The sequence below is a fragment of the Prenolepis imparis genome, unplaced genomic scaffold (genome assembly GCF_030444845.1).
Source record: "Prenolepis imparis isolate NDT839.2.m4 unplaced genomic scaffold, iyPreImpa1.0 SCAF_13, whole genome shotgun sequence".
Lineage (NCBI taxonomy): Eukaryota > Metazoa > Arthropoda > Insecta > Hymenoptera > Formicidae > Prenolepis > Prenolepis imparis.
The window spans coordinates 9,780,685-9,802,633 of NW_028141171.1; the positions used below are offsets into that span (position 1 = coordinate 9,780,685).

The 21,949-nt window shown below is 39.3% G+C and overlaps 1 protein-coding gene across 28 annotated transcripts in view; it reads left to right on the top strand.

The window, feature by feature from the left end:
- Positions 1–21,949, top strand: part of Shot (dystonin-like protein short stop) — a 100,836-nt gene that overhangs the window by 32,765 nt on the left and 46,122 nt on the right. For 10 of the 28 annotated variants that reach the window (XM_083053088.1, XM_083053089.1, XM_083053063.1 and 7 more), the window contains 10 exons: positions 2,175–2,234; positions 3,142–3,231; positions 3,687–3,857; positions 16,845–17,124; positions 17,899–18,349; positions 18,445–18,702; positions 19,104–19,677; positions 19,925–19,948; positions 20,134–20,604; positions 20,688–21,893. In XM_083053088.1, the coding sequence (XP_082909214.1) occupies positions 2,175–2,234; positions 3,142–3,231; positions 3,687–3,857; positions 16,845–17,124; positions 17,899–18,349; positions 18,445–18,702; positions 19,104–19,677; positions 19,925–19,948; positions 20,134–20,604; positions 20,688–21,893 (3,585 nt within the window). Of the gene's footprint in view, positions 1–2,174; positions 2,235–3,141; positions 3,232–3,686; positions 3,858–12,280; positions 12,530–13,121; positions 13,534–14,388; positions 14,613–16,844; positions 17,125–17,898; positions 18,350–18,444; positions 18,703–19,103; positions 19,678–19,924; positions 19,949–20,133; positions 20,605–20,687; positions 21,894–21,949 lie in introns of those variants that run through there. The other 18 variants (XM_083053104.1, XM_083053093.1, XM_083053102.1 and 15 more) reach the window with 6 other exon arrangements.

Below are 21,949 nucleotides of genomic sequence, written 5' to 3' on the forward strand. Positions count from 1 at the left end.
CGAAACATTATATTTGACTGAAGATGATTTAGGAATAAGCAATATATCCGAATGACATTTTAATTGTTATTCTAATTATAACACAAATCACAAATTTCGAATAATAAAAAATTATAACGCAATAATTATAATGATAATGTGTCGCCTTTTAGATACGGTTATTAACCGCAATTCGCGCACATTTCCTCATAAAGACTGTTCTCAACATACACGTAAAATTATGAACATAGTTCGCAGCTGGATTAGAATAATTACTTTCGTTACTGTCGTAAAAGCATTCGCCATATACCGTTATGCGTCCCATCTGTTACTCTTTATTCTTTCGTGTCTCTAATGCCTTTATGACAAAGTGGCATTCGTGCCAAAACGGCACGTCAGGAATTGTCGAGTCGTGTCACGCGACAAAACAAGATATTCCGACAGTAATGTTCTCGCCCTTTACCGCAATGTATATCCGACCCTTCGCTCGTAACTTCAACGTGCGAGGATTTTGAATTTTTTGCCGCTCGAAGCGACTAGTCGTGAAATTTCCAGTCAATCACATTGTCTAAGGCAATTGAACGTTAATTGCGAAGAAAGTCAATTTATATGGGACAATTTTAGCGTTGAAAGATATTTTGCATGCACAAGAATAAGTGACTACAATAGTTTCTACATCTTTAAACGCATAATGTGAATAATGAATATAACAGTAAACATAATTGAATATAGAAATGAATAATGAATATATAATGAATATAAATATAGTATAATAAAGATAAATCTGTTATATATTGTGAACTTTATACGAAACGATTCTCATCTAACATGTCTGACAAATTTTAGAAGCATGTTTTATTTTAAGATTTTAAGACGAAAGAAATTTGTACGGATCTCCATTCCAGAAATACTTCCGTTTCGAGTTATTGTAGAGTTTTAAAACTGTCGGAATGGGTTGTTTATCTTTGAGTAAATGGAGTTTGCCAACAGTTGGTGAACAGTTGGAAAGTTATGCTTTATTATACGAGGAAAAACATAAATTACAACAATGTAATTATTAACGTAACAAAATAATTTTTAATATAGAAATATTTGCGAACTACGTTCAAAATTACTTTGCTTAATACTGCAATTAATAAAACAGATTTAGTCAGAATATATATTTCAAATTATATATGTATCTTTTTCAAATAAAAATAATTTATATAAATTTATATATTATATATGATACTTAAACTTATATGTTACATAATATAGTTAAACACATAAATAAATAATATACAATTTTTACGATATTTTAAACTACAAAACTTTGTATATAATTTGTGGGAGTCAGCTCTCTTATTTGGGAATTTTAAAGTTTCCGCTCGATTGCCATTTTTTATGGTAATGGTGCACGCATTGTGACATTCGAGGTCGAATCGTGTCAATATTTGTAAATTTCACATTTATAATCATCAATGTGATAAAACGGCGATTAATCCTCTTCATAATCGCGTTATAAAAGGAATGAACGTCACAATGTGAAACTGGAACGCGTCAAAATCATCTTTTGAGACATGTAGACATGACTTATTGCAATTAGTCACAATTACAAGATGTAGATAGAAGATGGATATAATGTGCGTAAAGCTGGTGTGTGATTTCGTTTAGAAGTTTATACATTATTAAAATTATTCAGATTTTTTTTATTAGTTCTTTAGCTCTTGATAGTTAAGTAAACAGTTCTGGTTATTAAAGAAATTGTCTCAGATATATTCAGCTTTACCCACATAAGGAGGAGGCGGATCACGTGCTATTCTGTCAGTCGCTTGACATTTACCCTTTGTAGCTGTACAAAACATTTAATGCACATTCGTGTGCAGAAGCGGATCCACGCACGAATTCTAATAAAACTCAATTATATTGATTTTGTTTGGTGAAATATTTTCAGATTAAAATATTTTTTACTTGTCAACACGAATATTTTACTTATCAACACGAATATAATTCGACCAAAAATATTTGCCACATTTTGACAGAAATAATAAAACTTTTAATAGAAGGAGAGTACGCTCTTTTTAACATTTTACGCTTTCGCTTGCTTTAAAAATGATCACTTTCGGATTCCAAAAAATCATCCTTCATTCGTTCCTGCTCGCACGAGCTCTCTTCAACTAACCCATGGTGACGGCTCTCATCGCTATCTTTTTCAGACTTACACGTGCCTACACGTGTGCGTCCTTGTGAACAACCAACCATGCTGTTCCCCCACCGTAAGTTTATAATTTTCGTTCACTATCTCGGCCGTGATGACACGCACGCATGATGATTTATCGTTGTGTTTACATATGGTAGCTCCCGCTTTAGTGTGGGCCACGATGTTGCAAATTGAAAAATTATGTAAAACGCGCAAAAGCGCGATATATCGCTCGCGTCGCGCTTTTGATCCCATGAGGAAGCCCCCCAGCCCCCCATTCGCTAGAATGCAATATGACGCGTTGTTCTCTCGTGTTGTTATTAACGCCAGCGTCTGACTAACACCTGCACGAGATGACGTATTCGCTTTGCAACCGTTGGAGTTGATCGTTGGTCGACCGATATGGTAGCGAATGGTAGCGTCGAGCTTAATGTGTGTTTTTTAAAAACCGGTCTGTAGATTTGCATGCGTTTACTGTCGCGCGTAATCGAATGAAATTTGAATGCCTGAAATCAGGAAACACCGATTTCAGACGTTTCGATAATTTTACTATTCCCTTTAATCTTCTATCACTTTTATGGCAAATTTTATGTCGTAACATAATTGACCATGTCGTAATTGTAAGATTTCGGATATTCGTCTGTGAACCTTGCATGCCTCTATTCTGCGTCATATGTGAATAGAACTATGTATTCGTTGTCGATGATACTATGTACACATTCACGACTCATACTCGCGCCTTTATTATTTGCAGTTTACACACAACGTGCAATTCTCAACATTCCTGCGATTTTTCATTCTCTATTTGTGGTAACCGCTTAGACGAGTACATTGCCGGTAGATTCTGTACCCTTATGCGTCCTCCCATTTAACTTTCCGATTTTCCTTCTCTTCGTGTATTGATATTTTTTTCTTTTTCTCGTTGGCTGTGCTTATTCGACTCATAAACGGCAATTAACTTGGAACTTTGGAATTTGTTGCAGGCGAGCAGACATGTCGGCGATCTATTCGAGGATCTACGCGACGGTCACAACCTCATCTCCCTGTTGGAAGTGCTTTCTGGCGAGCATCTTGTAAGTACATTTCTCGTAAAAAGCTCTCGGAACAATCTTTTTAAATTTAATTCTTATCACTTAAAAAAAAAGATATTTTTAAAATAATGAAATAGAAGGAAGAAAAGCAATAAATGAGACAATAGATTGTCTCTTTTCTCTTTTATTTAATTATCATTATCAGAACCTTTATATAATTAATTTAATATTTTGATTTTTTAAATAATTAAATTAAAAAAAATCATTTTTTCAAATATTAGTTTGATTTACTATTAAATGTCATTACAAATTTATTTTCTGTGAATGTTTTATAAATTGGAATTACTTGTATAAGTCTTTGATCACTGAGAAGTATATAAAAGTACATTGAATTCTAGTTGATTGTGAGTCGAGGTCTAAATAGATTGTTAGATCAAGCAAACGATAATTGTCCTCGATAGAACGCAATTAATCGACGATTCGATCGCGTGTTTCAGCCGCGGGAGAGAGGTCGAATGCGTTTCCACATGCTGCAAAATGTGCAAATGGCCCTCGACTTTCTGCGGTACAAGAAGATCAAGCTGGTGAACATCCGGGCGGAAGATATCGTGGACGGTAACCCGAAGCTCACTCTGGGCCTGATATGGACCATCATCCTGCACTTCCAGGTAAGTGTTTTTGCAGTTATTTTTAGTTTAAGAGACGTAAGAGGATAATGTATGTGGACAATCCGCGCGAACCTCCGAGTTAACGGTCGCAGTAACGATGTATTCTAAGCTAACGCATGGTCGGCCTTTCGAATCGACCATGCGCCTCGAGACAACGGCATCCCGGACGTTTTACGTTGAATTTGCCAGTAGCGTACGAGTATCGCGGCATCGTAAATTTTTATGCGCATCGCGCGCTCGTACAAGCGTGTCTTACGTCTATCTGATGTTAAATATTCCGGAATTTTTTGACGAAGATCGAATGGTGAACCATCATTGTCGCACATCTGTCACATCTTTTTCATTTTCCGTATATTTATCAGTACAACTTTAGATTTTATCAGGATTTTTCTAAACATAATATATCAAACGAAAAATCCCCAAGTTTTTAATCTTTTTTAATTTTGAATTCAATTTTTGCTAAAATGAATTATTTGATTTTTAAACGTTTAATAATTATGAAATTATCGATGTTTTTGAAGAAAGGTTAAAATAATCGTTATCCTTCTCAGTTTATCTTCTGGTGTCTAGTGTCTATAGCATAGCTTGTATAATGCAAATGAAGCGGCAGCATGATGGAAACCGCCCATCGCAATTTACTGTAATGTCCATTGGACTATATATGATGCGTCCAGTCGGCCGTGAAATTCGATAGAAAGTGAAATGCATACAGAGTGTCCGACCAGGACGTAATGCTTTTTTATAATCTCACGTCACTATCGAGGCATCGATATTTTTTATCTTTAAACAGGTCTGAAACTAAATAACGAAATTTGTGTATATCATACAAACATTATGTGACACATGGAATCAAGTTTTGATTCGGGAAAAGTTGAAGTTACTCGAAAATTTTTCGGGATAATAACATTATTTCCGAGACAGCCTATATATTATCCTATATACTTGTGATGTTAACGTTTGCGCGGAAATGATGTCGAATATTCATCAGTCTTCTGCATCATAAAACGCAGCAGCGATACGTTGTCGCGACATGGTTGGCGTCATGTTGCAAGTATTTTGCATTTGCGTACTCGCATGTGCGTGTACCGTTGGACTAACGGAATACGTTGGTTCTACTATAGGCGCGGCACAACACTTTCGTCGTATTGGAAATGACCGTACGGTCACTTTCCGCGGAATACTACAAAAGAGTAGCGCTTATGCAAGCTTTACTTCCTCTTGGACGTTTTCATCGAATTTTATTTTATTTATTTTATTCCGCGCAGCAATTCGCAATACAATCGAACTATGTGTAGCAATTAGATACGTTCGCACTATTATCGTGTGGTCTTGGGACTTCACGGTGAATGTAAGAGCAAGAGCTTGAAAGAAAATTTTTATAGCGATGCATTCTCCTATTTCGCAACACACAGACGCGGAAACGCCTGTGGAAGATAATTCGTAGAATTAACTATCGACGTTTCGTCATCGAGTTTCGCGTTGAATTCTCTATCTGCGTTCTCCAGTCCTCTATCTCGGGGCGACGCGTTGTGTCGTAATCTCGAGCCTTTTCTTCCGTTCAGTTTGTGTCACCGCGATGCGTAGATGCATAGAGATGCTGCTCCAGTATAGCAGAGACAAATTTATCCCGATACGTTTTACGCGCGCGCAAAACATTTGTCGCTCCGTTGCGTTTCGTATCTCACCAGCCAGTAGCCTGTGTCATACAACTTGACAGGTTGACCATTAGAATGTCGATCAACTCTATTTCTCTCCCGCTTTCAACAACGTGATATTTATATATTGTATGCGCGGAACTTCCGCTTTCCTTACAATCTGCTCTCGAAGAATGCTTCTAATTTTTTTTAATGAGGCTTGGAACGCCCAACTATTGAATTTCATCAGCGATGAGCGATTGAATAATACAGGGAGGACGATGTTTAAGCGACGCGACTCGACTCGACTCGACGTTAATCAAGCGTCGCGATAGGTCTTGCCGGTGCGTTTGTGTCCCACGCTAATTTTAGATTGCTCGTATCTGTCGATGTAACGATGTTGCGGTAGGTGCCGGTAAAACGAACGTATATAGCTCTCGCGCGGAATCACGTGCATTGTGCCAAAGAAAAGCGAAAGCGAGGACGGCCGCTCGCTCGTCTGTCTCGTGCCGGACCGAAAGCGATCGAGAATCGCGCTCGAATCGCCATACACAAGTATGAACAAGTACAATTCAACCTGGGAGAACAAAATGATTTCGCACAAATAAAATTAAAAAGCGATTAATTAAAAATGAAAATTATTTGTTCGGCATTTTAAACTCGAGAAGGTACTTAGACTCTCGATCTCGTAGCTCGATCGCCCGCGATCGACTTGCTTTTTCCGTTCAAATTGCTGCCGATGAACGTGGCATGAAATGAAGACGCATTAATGTCGCGATTGATCTCCTGACGCGTCTGATATCGGCGAATCTCGAAATGCTCGTTCGAGCCTGACGAAACGCGGCTTCTTGTATTCGCTTATGAATATTTCTTTTGATAGCGATTCGCTACCGTGTATGGTTCGCGATAAATGCATCGGGACGTATGCATTTATGTCGACGAGAAAGATCATTCGCGTTTCTTTCTGAAGGAACCGCAAAAAGTCGAGCGAAGGCGCGAACCGAGTAACCGAGTTACGCGAGCATATATAAAGACGACTTGTGTTTGCCCTCTCCGATGGCGCCTGCAGAATTGCAGTGTAGAAAGAAAATTATATAAAAATAACAGATATAAATTTAAATATGAGGAATGTAATATAAAATTTACATCTCTGTTTTTTATCTTATTTCTTTGCATTTTATTCATCTTTTTGCATCTCCTTCATTCCTTGCAGTTACTGCTAGTTGATGAGATTAAATGATCCATTCTCAGAATTTTATTAATGAACATTTCTAGGATTCATTCTCAGAATTTTATAATTCTGTATTTTATTTGAAATAAATGTACATTTTCTTTTCTGTGTTAGGCAGAGTATTTCATGATAAGTTTAGGAAAAATTTTAATATTTGAAAGCATATTTTAAGAATATATGATGAGAAAAATATTTTTTTATTTTGCGTTGCTATCGGTGTCAGGATAAATAAAACCGTATAGAGTCGATTATGTATAATAAACCGTAAAACATAGTTTTATAATTAATCTTAACGTCGTAAGTGATTCACCCTTCTAATAGTAAATTTTCTTTTCTTTTGCGCCGCAGAGATGGCGACGCAAGGTAAGTCGATCATTTACATCCTCTAAATGATCATCATCCTGAGCGCGATAAATAATGTTTGGGAACCAAAGTGATTACATAATACAACTGCATTATTTTCTGTATTACCGACTATACTTCCCAAGATGATCGCTTCGTTAAACACAGATGGCTCGTACAGGTAGTTAAACCTGAATTACAGCGAGCGAATGAATGGAAGCTCTCGGTTTTCCACTTGGTTCCCACCTTGAATACCCACACTCAGTTCTATACAGATTCATTCACGAAGAAAGAAAATTCCGTTTTATATATACGAACTTGAATTAATTAAATTATTTCATCATTTCCATTTTACTCAGAGTTCACGAATTATTGAAGTACCTGTTTCTATTCAATATGTGTACTCGAAATTGTGGGGGATTTATTTTAATTCTCTCTGATATAGAAAATATGTTCTACATTCTATTGTAGGATCACACATTGCTTTCTTATAAATAAGATAATAAATATTTTTCCTGATAAAGTAAACGCAATGTATAGCACGTGACTTAGCATTACTTGCATTATTTGCTAACTAATGTTGCAAAGTTATTTCTGCAGTTAAAATAAAATCAGAATTTATTATGCTGACGGTTTCTCCAGGTGGCCCCGTGCCAATGTCCTTTTTATTGAAGATCTCGAGATAGAGTTTGTGGCGTGAATATTAACGGCTCACCTTGCTAATTTTCACATGCTCGGCTACTTGTGACCTCCGATCTGCGCAGCGACATGATTCGCTATACGTAATTATATATATACAGGGTGTCCCAAAACTTATAATTAATCTTCCAGGGGCAGATTCCTGGGATCATTTGGAGACGATTTTTCCTCAGCGAAAATGTCGAGGGAGACCATCATTTTTTGCATGTTCCCAATTTTTGTCATCATGTATCTTTGTAACTAAGCCTTAAATTAAAATTCTATTAAAAGAAACTTTACTTGAAATTAATTGAAGAATGTGGTTTTGTTAATATTTTATTTTTAGAGGGCTTAGTTTACGAAAAACCCTTTATTTTTAATCGCTTATAACTCGAAAATTATTGGTGCCTCGACATTTTCGCTCAGGAAAAATCGTCTCCAAATGATCCCAGGAATCTGCCCCTGGAAGATTAATTATGAGGTTTGGGACACCCTGTATATATACATATATGTGTATCTGGTACTTTGTGACTGAATCGAGCTATTCAAGGTTTTTTTAATGAAGAAAACTCGGTCCATTTAAGTTATTTGAAAGAGTCGCGATAATTTCGATCACACGTTATTTACGTGCAGCTGATCGTATACGTAAGTGTGTGCGTTGTTTGCGCGATGTTTTGCTCGCAAACATTTGCAATAAAATTGCGTGTAGGTGGAATCGACAATGAAAACGATTATTTTGAAAAACATCGAGGCGCAATATTAAGCTCCGCAGGGTAACTGCAGTTTGCAGTTGAAGGTCTTCGCTAATCGATCGTGCAATTTAATCTATCGCCTCCGGAAATCTCCAGGTCCGCCATTTCCGATAAATATAATTTTTTGCTATTAGATGCAGATTTTTTTCTTACTACGTCTTGTCTTGAAAATTTTATCTGTTATGCACTTTGTCTTATATAAAATATATTTTTGATATTGTTTTTTTTCTTCTTAATAAAAAATATTAAGAATGTAGCTGTTCAATTATATTTCTTAATTTATAATACTTTAATAATTTTAATACTTAATAATTATCTGATAAAAAAATTTTTCATATCAGAGATTTTTTACTTCTTTTTTTTTTTTCAAAAATAAAAGTACTCGCAAAAAATTTAATAGTAATTTTATGGCGCTCTCTTAAATAGCCTCTTCGGACGCGTCGAGTGTTTCGATGATGACGCTATTACGAATGACATCATTCACCTGTGTGCGAAACCATTCAGGGTCCGTAAGTACAGGTTTCGGTGCGTGCTCGTTACGAGTTTCACTCTCTTCGCACGACAGCGCAAGGAAAGGCTTCTCGTCTGGAACTCTCGTTACCATTGATTTACGAAAAGTCGACATTAATTCCGACACTCGTAACCGTGTATTTAGGCTTTTTCACTACCGATTGATGGCCCACATCGATCGGTATAATAATCTTCAATTTACGCTGCTTATCTTAACGAGCGAACGAGAGCGAAAGTTGAAATTATTGGCCGCCGCTTATTGCGGAGATGTAATGTTGACGTTATACATTCTAGCCATGCGTAGACTATTCGTATTATTACATATTCCGATCGCGTGTACATACATACACAATAGCTTTATTTAAATACCTTGTTTGCGTATTTATGAGCTTTTCCCAATGTCATTATTGTCGGGGAGAAATTGCTCATTGTATTCGCTCGCTTGTCACTTTCTTATTCTTATAACCATTGTATAAAAGAGATATATCCGTACGTGTGCACGATACGTACCGTGCACATTACAGCGGCTGGATTGTATCCCATCTTCGCACCAAAGGCAACGAATTAGCGTATCCACGATGGCAGAAGCCACGCCGGAACGAATCAAGTAGCCTCGGGTGCGATGACTTCATATCCGCCTTGTGATCTTCGCGTGCAATTAGCATAAAGCTCCACAATTATAATATTTGTACTGCAACTGATGCGTTACGCACATTGCGAAAACTCGACGTGGCCAAACATTTTATAACTTTATATATGATAAAGTGCATTAATAGTCTCTGCCAACTATCTGTCAAAATATTTATATTTGATAGATAGTTCGATTAAAGAGAGATACTTTATATAATTTTGATTAAATTGATACGTCAAAAAGTCATCAATTTCATCAAGAATTATATAATGGATCGCGGGAGAATAATTTTCAATCAATTGATAGAATCTTGACAGCACGATTTTTTTTTTATTCATCGAGCTTTCTCGTTTGCTGCCGCTTGTAATTTTTTTTCTGGAATCCCTTTTTTCTGAGGACCCATCAGGGGCCGTCGACCCGTTTCCCTAAGTGCCGGCACGCGTATAAATTTGCAATGAAAGCTTGATTGTATGCCGTATCGGTCGGAATCGACGCGTGTACATCAGCGTCTGAGAATTCTTATTCTCGCTTCCGCAATTTGTTTCTAATTATTCTGGCTGAGTAGTCGAACTAATCTATAATAATATTAATGAAATATCTAACGAGATACATATAAAAGATCCTGTCTCTTTCTCTCTCTGTCGCTATATCGAGATATACCTTTCACGCGAGCTTTCACGCGATATAAATCTGTCTTATTACAAGCAATTTATGTGTCACATAATCTTGGATCGGTAGATACAGGGCATGTACCCCTCAGGACAGGAAAAGAATAAAAAGCTGCACAAGTGGGTCGCTTTTCCTTCCTGCCGTTTGTGCTCGATATCCGAACGTTTTCTATAGTCTTCTATGGTATTCTGAAGAAAAAACAACATGATGATATATCTCCATCGTGATTTGTTCTTGACGAAATCGTGGGCGATGCAAAATTGGAGCGTAGAATTAAAATTTGCCTCCGTTGTTACGATAAAAATCGATATTGACGGAGGAAAATTAACGAGAGGAAGCAAATTATCGAGGAAGTCTCTTTTTTTTTTACTGCCAGCAATTACGACATCGATTTTCCATTATCCTATTATCTCGATCGCCCTCGAGTCGCATAAAAGGGGAGATCGGGCTACGTAATTGTTTCATTCGGATTGACATTACCGCGTTTGGTCCACGAGAATCAAAAGCGTATCGATGTCAATTTATGATATGTGTTACGTGACGTATCTCCATTCGCAAAACAGCTTATTAACATCAAGACCTCGCTCGTTACATTCCTAAACACTTATAATCGGTTCGGAATGTGCGGCCCAAACAAGGACCCACGCCATTTTCCAAAAACGACGAGATTGTTCGTTAGAAATCCTACGTATCAGCTGATGCAAATGACATTTGCATCTTGTAGGAATAAATTTCAAGTTTCCGCATAGAGCATCTAGAGTATCTGCATGTTCCGTATTCGATTAATTATACGTAATAATACGTTTCTACGACTTGTTATTTTATTTTGAATCTTAAGCGACACATCTAAAAAACATGTTAACATTTTTATCTCTGGGATATTAATATTATTTTATTAATTTAGAAAACGTGAAGCTGCAGAATTACAAAATATATAATAATTATTGTTTTCATTCATATATGCGAACAATATATCTGCGATCTCGCGGTTGTTTCTCATCTCGTTTCTCACGGCTCTTTTCATACTCTTATCGTTATCATCGTTGTACTTATCAACGTGGCCGCTTATCAGACGCCTACCGAAACTCAGGCTCCTCTTAGTGATGTCACCAAGACAAAACGATTGCTTGCTTGCTCCGTTTCCTTTTTAGGCCTGTCCAAGGAATCTCGGTCTTTATCAAGGTCGCGTTCCCGATCGCGGCTCGACCTTGATATCGCGATAACCAACGCCGCCGCTCACGCGTAAATTATGCACGATACCGTTCGAGACCCTGAAGAGCGGAATATCGTGGGTCGCGTAAATATAATTGTATATACATGTACATATTTGCGCGCGTGTTTGCGCACCGGTGGAACGCGAAATCTCTAGAAAAGGAAAAGGAGGAAGGACGTGCCGCGACGATGACGTTTCGACGAGGAGGAGGAGGAAGCGTCACGAAGTCCACCGATCGTAATGTTAGCTCCGCTGCACGTGAAGTCGATCGATCGAGGACGCATGCGCGATCGAGAAGAGATTGGCGTGACTCGTGATGTACAGAGAAGTGCATTTAATTCAATCTATGATCTCTTCCGCTAATGTTGTCGTGAGAAACTACAATTTGGGAGAATAACATTATTAAAAAGGATTTTTTTCGAGCTGTAAAAAATAGCTATATGATCGATAGCTAAAAATGATAAGAGTTAGAAGAGGTCAAGTTCTGAATAGATTTTTCTAAACTTGAATATCGATAGATATTGAACAAATTTGATAGTAAAATAAAAAAAACAATGTTTGTAAACATCTCAAATTTATTTTCAATCAGTGACATAAGTAAGGAAGAGAGGGAGGTAGACGCATCGCGCATAGTACACTACGCGACGAGGTGCGGCGAAGCGCAAGGTAACATCAGGTGGGTGGTGATGGCAAAAAGGTGGGAGAGCAGAAGTGCCAGGGAGAAGAGGGAGAGCAACGTCTCTCACCTGTGCGCATTTCGTTGGCCTACTCTCGCCACGACGGCCGGATGCTACGCGGCGATCGTCCGGCGTGTCGCGTATAGAGTTGCTCGTCAGACGTTGGACTATCATTTTCAATCATCACCGTAGTCGTTGTCGTTGCTTTCGTCCTCATTAGTGCTCGTGATCGTGTCGTGCGTGGTCAGTTGTCAGTTGTCAATTCGCGAGAGTAGGTGCTTCGGGAGAGATCGTGATGATGAGCACGTCGAGTGCGCGCCGACAATCTTTCGCAGGTCCGTGTTGTTGAAGAAAGAGAAAGAGAGAGAGAGAACAAATTGTCATAACATTCGCACCAGCCCGCTGTGCTGTCTCTAACCGGCGCGGTTCCGCTTTACGGGCGCCCGGTGCCTAGTTAACATGCCGGCGTGAACGAGCTACAGTTAGCGCGATACTTAACTGTCGGAATCATCGGCAAACATGCAGTTAAAAAGATCAACTGGTTGTGGATAAATTTTTATGACTGTCAAATGGACTGTCGATGAATCCTTTAAAATGGTCTTACGAAGCTTTAATAAGGATATTGCCATAAAGGCGTATTAAAGGGACTGTAGTTCGTCTTCTCCGGTTCGTTCAGGCAATCGTATCGTCGATTCCAAACGTCAAAATATAATAATCTTAATTCTAATCACATGTTTGAATTGGAACATGACTATTTGATTTTCATTCTGACATTAACGTTGAATTTTTAATCTCGCGATTATATCCTACGAACAATTTGAACAGTTGAAAATCATATGATCGTACTTAGCGTACTTAAACGATGAAAATATACGAGCTGATACTTGTTATTATCACGCTAAATATTGTTATATGATGTTTGAATAGTAATTTCGTCGTGTTGGGCAAATACACTCGGTATCGCACGGCCTCGTTTAATTAAACGCGCGTTGAAAACGCGAACCGACGTGTGTGGTATTCACAAGGAAAAATATAAACACAGCGAGCGGTCTGGTGCGGTGTGCATCGCGTATGTAAATGAACAGTTTTAGCTCGCGGACGAGTCGCGGTTTGAACGATTCGGTCCGAGGAGGCAGGAGGAAGAGTGCGATACGCGTCTCGTGATCCACGTGAAACACAATGTCGATCTATCGATTCAGCAAAGGTGGCAGACTGTTCGTGCAAGGCACGAGGGAGGACGACAATCGTGACGGAGTTTCACCCAGTCCAACGGGATCGCGCTCAGCCGACGATCTGCGAGCTATACACACGAAGCGCAGATTGTCGACCGAAGTCTTAGGTAGCGTTTCGAAATCGCGGAGAAAGAAGGGAAAGGATTCACGTTGACGTCGGCGCTGACAGGAACGCTCGGGAGAGACTTGACGGTTGTATGAAAAGCGGACTCTCCTTGGCGTCCGCCGCGGAATCGTGACTTGCGAGTACTAATTAGCAGTTAGCTTAAAAATAATCTCTCTGAGAATGATGGTTATCAGTTAATTGATCTTTACTGAAACAATGAGAAATTATGAATAGTGAATACAAAATAAGACTACTTGTCTACGAGAGATAAGAAAATAATATTATAATTATTTTTATGTAATAAAATAAATATGTAGCAATGAAGGATAACAAATAAAATACTGCAATGTGTAATCTCTCACTGGAATTACGTACTTCCGATTTTAAGTTACCGCAACAAGGTGTATCGGTATATCGCTAACATCGATACACACTTTGGCGTGTAATGGTTTTCTCCAATGTTTCTCCGGGATCTTTTCTCAACGAGGTGTAATAAGCTGTTACATCATCGCGACTTAAAGAGGCACGTTTACCTCATTCAGCTAAAGTCAATTGCAGTATTACCGTATTCTGCCAAGTTAAATGGACATCATTTTCTTGCCACCAACTAATTGTAAGACACACATACACACACATCTGTAGATGATGTTGCGTGCAAGCACAGCTCGCACAGAAATCGGAAAATGATAATTATATACATAGATATTCAACAGCGTTGCCTTCAAAGTCGGCGCATGAATCGTCAAATGAATCCTTTTCCAAGTTCGATCGAGCGCGAAACCGTTGCTCGGTTCAACGGTTCGTCTTCTCGATCGAAGCTCCGATCTGAACCGTTCGTTCGCTCGTTCGCTCGCAGGTTCGTCGATCGAATCGACGAAAACGTCGAGACGAGGTGAGAACGGCACTAAGCGCATCGTCACTCGCATCGTTCGTAAGACAACGACTTTGACCCGCGGCGAGGAACGTAGCGTTGCCGAAGATCTGACGAAACGCGCCCAACCGAGGTATCTGAGGGAAGCCGCCAGTTTGTCGACTACGGCCATAACTCGACATGGTCCAACGAAAGCGAAAACTGTTCGGGTAAGCGATCTTGTCGTGGAAAATTATCGAAAGGTGGTTCCATTATTACTTATTGAATTATTCGATCGAGAAGGTAATGGGACTAATATTGCAACAATTGAGCAATTAATTTGTCGGGGATATATATATATCTTCAGCAAGTATCTATATTTGGTGAGCGTAGTTGATGAAAGTAAGACAGGCACGAGATGATGTTTCCACGAACATTTCAGAGAGCTGGGAAAGATACTCGCGTTAGAACCCGTCTCGTATACTTGATTTAAACGCTCTTCCAAAAGAAACACTCTCTCTCGTCGTAACGGACGCGTCGCCTTAATTAGGATTAGAACGGCAACTCGCCTCGGCATCCCGTAGCTCTATTACCGTTCTGCTCTTAATCCGTTATTTCGCTTCTGCGAAATTAACACTCGCGCACGAGAGAGAGATACATGTATATTATTTACCTCGTGTCGGCTCAAACTGGACGGACGTTAATTATACTGGCGCATGAAGAACGAAAGTCGGCGAAAATGCGGTTTCTACTTATTTGTCGATAACCGCTTTCGATGTTGCTCAATAGAATGGCGACAGACGAGAGATTCGCGAGGATCAAGTTTAGAAGACACGGTAGCCGATATAAACCTCGTTGAAAGCGCATTCGACGTGTGCGATAAATGAAATTACCTCGAAGAATTCGCGCCGTCCCGCATCCTTCTGCAGCAACCTGTTGCTGCGAATTGCGTAGGTTGGGGAAAACAGATGGTACAGTCGGAACGGCTGTTTCTCATCCTCGGAGTAACGCATATCTCACATGCGCAAACCACGATGACCCGAATACTAAACACCGGCCTTTATCAATGCCAATGGCAGCGGCAAGTCTCAAATGGACGCGATCTCAATTTCAGCTGGTCGGTGTTAATGTCAAGTCTATTGCCAACGATATTTGTCTCTATTATTTTACTACTTGAGCGAATTTGGTAGTCAGCCAGGCGGTCAAGTGCTCTTTCATCGTTGAACAACCGTGAGAGCCTGAAGTGGGGAGGTCTTTTGTGAAACATCTGAGGAATTCGATATAGATTAATTTACAATTTTATTCCACCATCTCTATAAGAGCTTTTATGGGAAAGAAAGAGGAGCGTAGATATACGTACATTATTTTTTCTACATTTATATCTTCTACATTTATATATATAATCTAGTTAAATGATTTATTATTTATTTCTCAAATACTGAAGCTGTCAAGAACCTGTTGTTTACTATATTATTATTGAGTTAAAATCACCTCGAGAAAAACGTATGAATGAAACATGAAAGACACGTGGAAATATATAGGAAGAAAACTTATCTTGTTTTTCCCTGTTTTACATCTGGAAAATGGGAAACGGAAGTAATTCTCTGTTGATCTATTATTAAATCAATTCTTCTTTGAAATGGTTTTATTCTTTCGCCGAAGAGAATATTACATGCAACGTTTTTATCGGTTACTGTTTTCTATTAAAATGTGAGCGAGACAATAGCGTTGGTTCAGTGAACGTAAACGAGAGATATGCCTTAGGTAACAATAATACGTAATTTCTGACAATCGATGAGTATGTGTAACTCGGGAAAATATAGGAAGGAGTACACATGGAGTAGATATATATAGGCATGATATAGCATATATATATGCATATATGTGAGATAAGATAATTCCTGGCATTAAAGTATGACGTGAGAAACTGAGCTATACTTATAGTTCTAATACACAAAAATCGCATTCACGTGAGACCCGTTTTTAGAATTATTTTGCTCCACATACATTCATGAAATTTTACATTATCATAATAAATCTAAAATAAATACCACAACATATACGAGATAAAAATTAAAATTTAATTTCAATTTTATACAATTAAATTAATAATAAAATTTAATTTTACATAATTAAATTAATATTTTAAAATCGTACGATTAAAGTCGTGACCAATGTTTTCTCGGCGCCGGCCGCCTAGCAAAATGTCAATAGTTCTTGAAAGGTTGCAGCATTCAGTTTCTATTAACATCAAATTCGAAATTATAATTGTGAAAGATTATACGAATACGTATGCATTTATATAATGCGCACGATTTTATGGTTGATAATTTTAAATAATAATCCAAAATATGGATTTCGAAATTCTCAAAATTCTTAAAATCCTCGAAGTCTGCGAAATCCTCGAGAAGTCCTCGAAATCTTCATAGATTATATAGATAATCCTTTTTTTCTGTTCGCAGATATCCGATATAGTGGTCGGTCAGGAACCGAACGTGACAGCGCGCGAGGCTCTCCTGAGATGGGCCCGACGATCGACCGCCCGATATCCCGGCGTCCGAGTGACCGACTTCACCGGTTCCTGGCGAGATGGCTTGGCTTTCAGTGCTCTCCTCCACCGGAATCGGCCGGATCTCGTCGATTGGAGAACCGCACGTTCGAACCAGCCGCGCGAGCGGCTCGATCGGGTCTTCTACGTCGCCGAGCGCGAGTACGGCGTTACCAGGCTTCTCGATCCAGAAGGTAACGACCGATTAGACGAGAAGTATCTCAACCTAACTGCAATCGAAAATTGTCGTAGTAATGTTAGTAATGATCTACGAAAAAATGAATTATTGTTCGTGTCATTTAACACTGTAAATTTAAAACGGAGAAAGAACCGGAACATATGCTCGTTAGATTTTCTCTGTGTATGCAATTTATCGTGCATCATTTTGGGCTTGCGGCTTTATCTTACAAAGAGACCTTTCACAGCCTACCTGTCGTATCTTCTCTACGTTTGCGTATGCGTGCGTGAGGTTTCCCGCGTGGGTTCCTGCACGGATGTATAGATAGTGGTGCACGTTCTTTCTGGTCACGGTACCTGACCAGAATCGCTTCCGGTCTCGGTTCATATACCGTAACGTCGCGCCATCGGCAGTCGTCGTAATTGTGCTTTCTATATACTTGGGTCTCGTAGATATATATCTGACATTGGTCAGGTTGCAAGGAAAAGTGAAACGGAATACACAGATAGATAGTATATCCATAATTCGATACGGCTTACTGCGACAAGTTTAACTAGATTTCTTCGGTAAATAGATAACATCTATATTGCTCTTTAATGATCTTTTAAATCAATATATCGGTAGTTTATCTCGGCGCTGATAACAAAATCACTTTCATTTTCAAGATATAAGATTAAAAAGAACGACGAGTCTGAAATTTAATAACAATTTCCAAAAAAAAATTGATCAGACATAATTTCATATTTGTCTTCCACGTGTATTTATGCAAACCCTTGTACGTTCCGTGCAGATGTTGATACCCCCGAGCCGGACGAGAAGTCCTTGATAACGTACATCTCTTCGCTCTACGACGTGTTCCCGGAGCCACCGGCCATTCACCCTCTATACGATGCCGAAGCACAAAGACGATCCGCGGAATATCGCGAGCTCGCGAGCTCGCTTCACATGTGGATCCGCGAGAAGATGGCCCTCATGCAGGAGCGATCCTTCCCGCCGACTTTGATCGAGATGAAGAAACTAGCAGCTGACAGTACCAAGTTTAAGAACGAAGAAGTACCACCGCGATACAGGGACAAACAGAGATTGACATACATCTTCAGAGATCTGCAAAAGTACTTTGAAGCGGTGGGTGAGGTGGACATGGAACCGGAATTGCATATTGAAGTCATAGAGAAGAATTGGAATCGCCTGATAATGCTACATCAGGAACGCGAGCAATCTATTATTGACGAAATTAAACGGTACATATACATTTATTATGATATAAATTAAACGTAAATATTTGTATGTATGTATGTATGTTTGATTATATATGTGTGCGCGTGTATATTGGCAGACTTGAGCGTCTGCAACGACTCGCTGAGAAAGTGCATCGCGAGATGAAAACGACCGACAACAGGCTGGAGGAGCTCGAGCGACGCGTGGAGGACGAGGCTCGCAAACTCGATCGTCTTCATCCTTTAGAGGCGAAACACGCGGTGGATTTGCTGGAGCAGGATATACGCAGCACGGAAACCCAGATACAGAATATATTCACCGATGTCCACACCCTTACGGAGGGTAGATACAGTCAGGCGCCCGAGCTTCACAAAAGGTAAAGCATTAAGATGTTTATTTTATATATATTATCACAAAAATATTCACACTATAAAAAGATTCACACTCTAAAATATTAATATGCAATTAAGAATCATCATCCGCGTGTAACGTGAGCATCATGCCTCCCTGAATATACTGAACTATATAATTACGTTGTTTCTACTCTCGTAATTTTCATTAATGAGTGGACTATTAGCGCGCTTTCCATATCAGCTTTCGAAAATCAAGCTCTATCGCGATTTTCAAATGATCTCGTATTATTTAATATTTTCTTGAATTTGGCAGTTTTTATTGTTTTATGTTTAGCTAATAATGTATGCTAAAACAATATTAATTAATGTGATAGGTAAAATAATATATTTGCCGCTGACAAATATTTATTCATCTGATTTTTAGAGTGCAGAAATTGCATCAAAGATGGGTCGTATTGCGATCACTCTTGCACAGACGTCTAGTGCAACCACTCTCCGCGGTTTCCTTCCCCGTTGAGGAGCGCGTTGTCACAAAACATCGCACTACGGTTCACGAAACGCGATTGGTTGATACCAATCCTCATTTCCGTGCGTTACACGATTGCATAGATTGGTGTAAGAACAAACTGAAGCATCTGCAAGAAGCGGACTACGGATCGGATCTGCCTAGCGTGCAAAATGAATTAGACGTACATCAGAGAGAGCACAAGAACATTGATCAGTTCCAGGCCAAGGTCGACAAGTGCGTACAGGCGAAGAACAATTTCCACGGCGAAGAGCTCACGTTGTACAGCCAGCATCTCGGCACTCTGCAGAAGCTTTACGCCGAGCTTCTTGCTATATCGAATAAAAGACTCTCTGATTTGGACACCTTAAACGATTTCATACAATCGGCGACTGGTGAGCTGGTTTGGTTGAACGCTAAAGAGGAAACTGAAGTCACGCGCGACTGGAGCGACAAGAACCTTAATGTACAGAGTATTGAGCAATATTATGAGGTTAGTTATAGGATAATTCTTTTAATGAAATAATAAAAATGCAATTTTGCAATATTGTAAACTTTTAACTAAAAAAGTAAAATAATACTTAAATATTTAAATAATATCTTACTGAAAAACTATAGTATCTAAGTACTTAAGTAGTACTTTTATATTGTAAAATTTTACATCATCTTTACGATATATAACAGTATTTCTTGTTTTGTTAAATTGAATTAATAAATTGGAGACTTTCTTCTTTCTAAAGCAAACGTATGGATCAGGCATAGAGGTAAAGAGTATTGAAAAATATACACTTATATTTTTTAACTTTTAATCTGGTATTTAATTATGTTAGATTATTTTCTTTTTTAATTACAAATTTATTCAATTGTGGCTAAATTCTTGATATAAAATTATATTTTCAAAATTTTATGCACACATAAATCGGAAAAATATATTTTTATTTGCTTGCAGTCTTTGATGAGCGATTTGGAGAAGCGAGAGATACAATTTTCGGCAGTGCAAGATCGCGGTGAGGCATTAATTCTTCAGCATCATCCCGCAGCGAAAACTATCGAAGCCTACATGTCAGCGATGCAAACTCAATGGGCCTGGCTGCTACAACTCACACTGTGTCTCGAGGTGCATTTGAGACACGCCGCACAAAACCAGCAATTCTTCAAAGACATTCAACAGACCGAACAGCTGATCTCCAAACACGACGAAACATTGAATACCATTTACTCGCAATCTGACTTCTCGTTGGATGAGGGGGAACGGCTTTTGAAGGGCATGCAAGAGTTGCGCGAGGAACTCAATAATTGTCACATTCACGTGCAGAGACTTGTGGAGAGAGCAAAGGACATCGTACCTATGAAGCAACGCAAGCAACCTGTTGTGCGACCGTTACATGTCACTTGCATCTGTAATTACAAACAAGTCAATGTAAGTATCATTTACAGTATTTCTTAATTCGAAGAAGTGGCACTTTGAATATACATATTTCTTATCAATATAAATGTTTCTAGATGTCCATCGAGAAAGGAGAGCAATGCACATTATATGACAATTCTGGCAGAGTTAAGTGGCGTGTGAAAAACACACAGGGCGTAGAATCTCCTGTACCGGGTGTCTGCTTTGCGTTACAACCTCCTGATAAGGAAGCATTGGATGCCGCGGAAAGATTGAGACGGCAATATGACAGAAGCACTGCTCTCTGGCAACGAAAAGAATTGAGACTAAGACAAAACATGATATTCGCGACTATCAAAGTGGTCAAAGGTTGGGACTTGCCGCAGTTTTTGGCAATGGGACAGGATCAACGTACCGTTATTAGAAACGCGTTAAACGAAGACGCGAATAAATTGCTTTCCGAGGGAGATCCAGCAGATCCACAGCTCAGAAGATTGAAACGAGAAATGGCGGATGTCAATCGACTTTTCGATGATTTCGAGAAGCGCGCCAGGGCCGAGGAGGAATCGAAGAACGCCGGGCGCATTTTCAATGAACAGGCGTCTTCGCTTCAGCAGGCGCTCGACGAAGCCGAGAGAATATTGAATACGCGCATAGCCGGGCCTTTACCTCGAGATATCGATAGTCTGGAATATCTTGTGCTGCAACACAAAGATTTTGAGCAGAATCTACAACGCCTAGCGCCAGACGTGGAAGAGATACAGCAGACGTTCCGCGGAATCACCTTGAAGACTCCGGCTATGAGGAACAAGCTCGATAACATCACGACCAAATGGAAACATCTGTGGAATCTACACAACTTGTACATTGAACGTTTGAAATGCATCGAGATTGTGCTATCCAGCCTCGAGGAAAATACGACAATTATTTCCGAATTTGAAATCAAATTAGCCTCTTTTGGTGAACTACCTGCGGACGTCAAGGGTCTTCAAATCGTACTGGAGGATCTTATGGTTCTGCAGAACGCTATCGCGCATCAGCAGGTGGCGGTAGATCAACTAAACGAAGATGCCCATAATGCCAGGCGTCTCGTGGAGAAGTCAAGACCAAATCACCGCGGTCCACATGGCGACATGGACAGACTGGATGCTGAAGTTAACAAATTGAACGCGCGATGGACAAACGTCTGCGGACAGTTAGTCGATAGGCTGCGAAGCGCTGAAACGGCTTATGGATTGGCACAACAATATCAAAATTCGTATCAGAACGAGGTGGACTTTGTCGACGAGTCGTACGGAAAGCTCGAGATGGAGAATACGAAGGTAATGTTAGATTTCGACGTATGTTATTATTCTTCTCTCATGTATTATCGATGAGA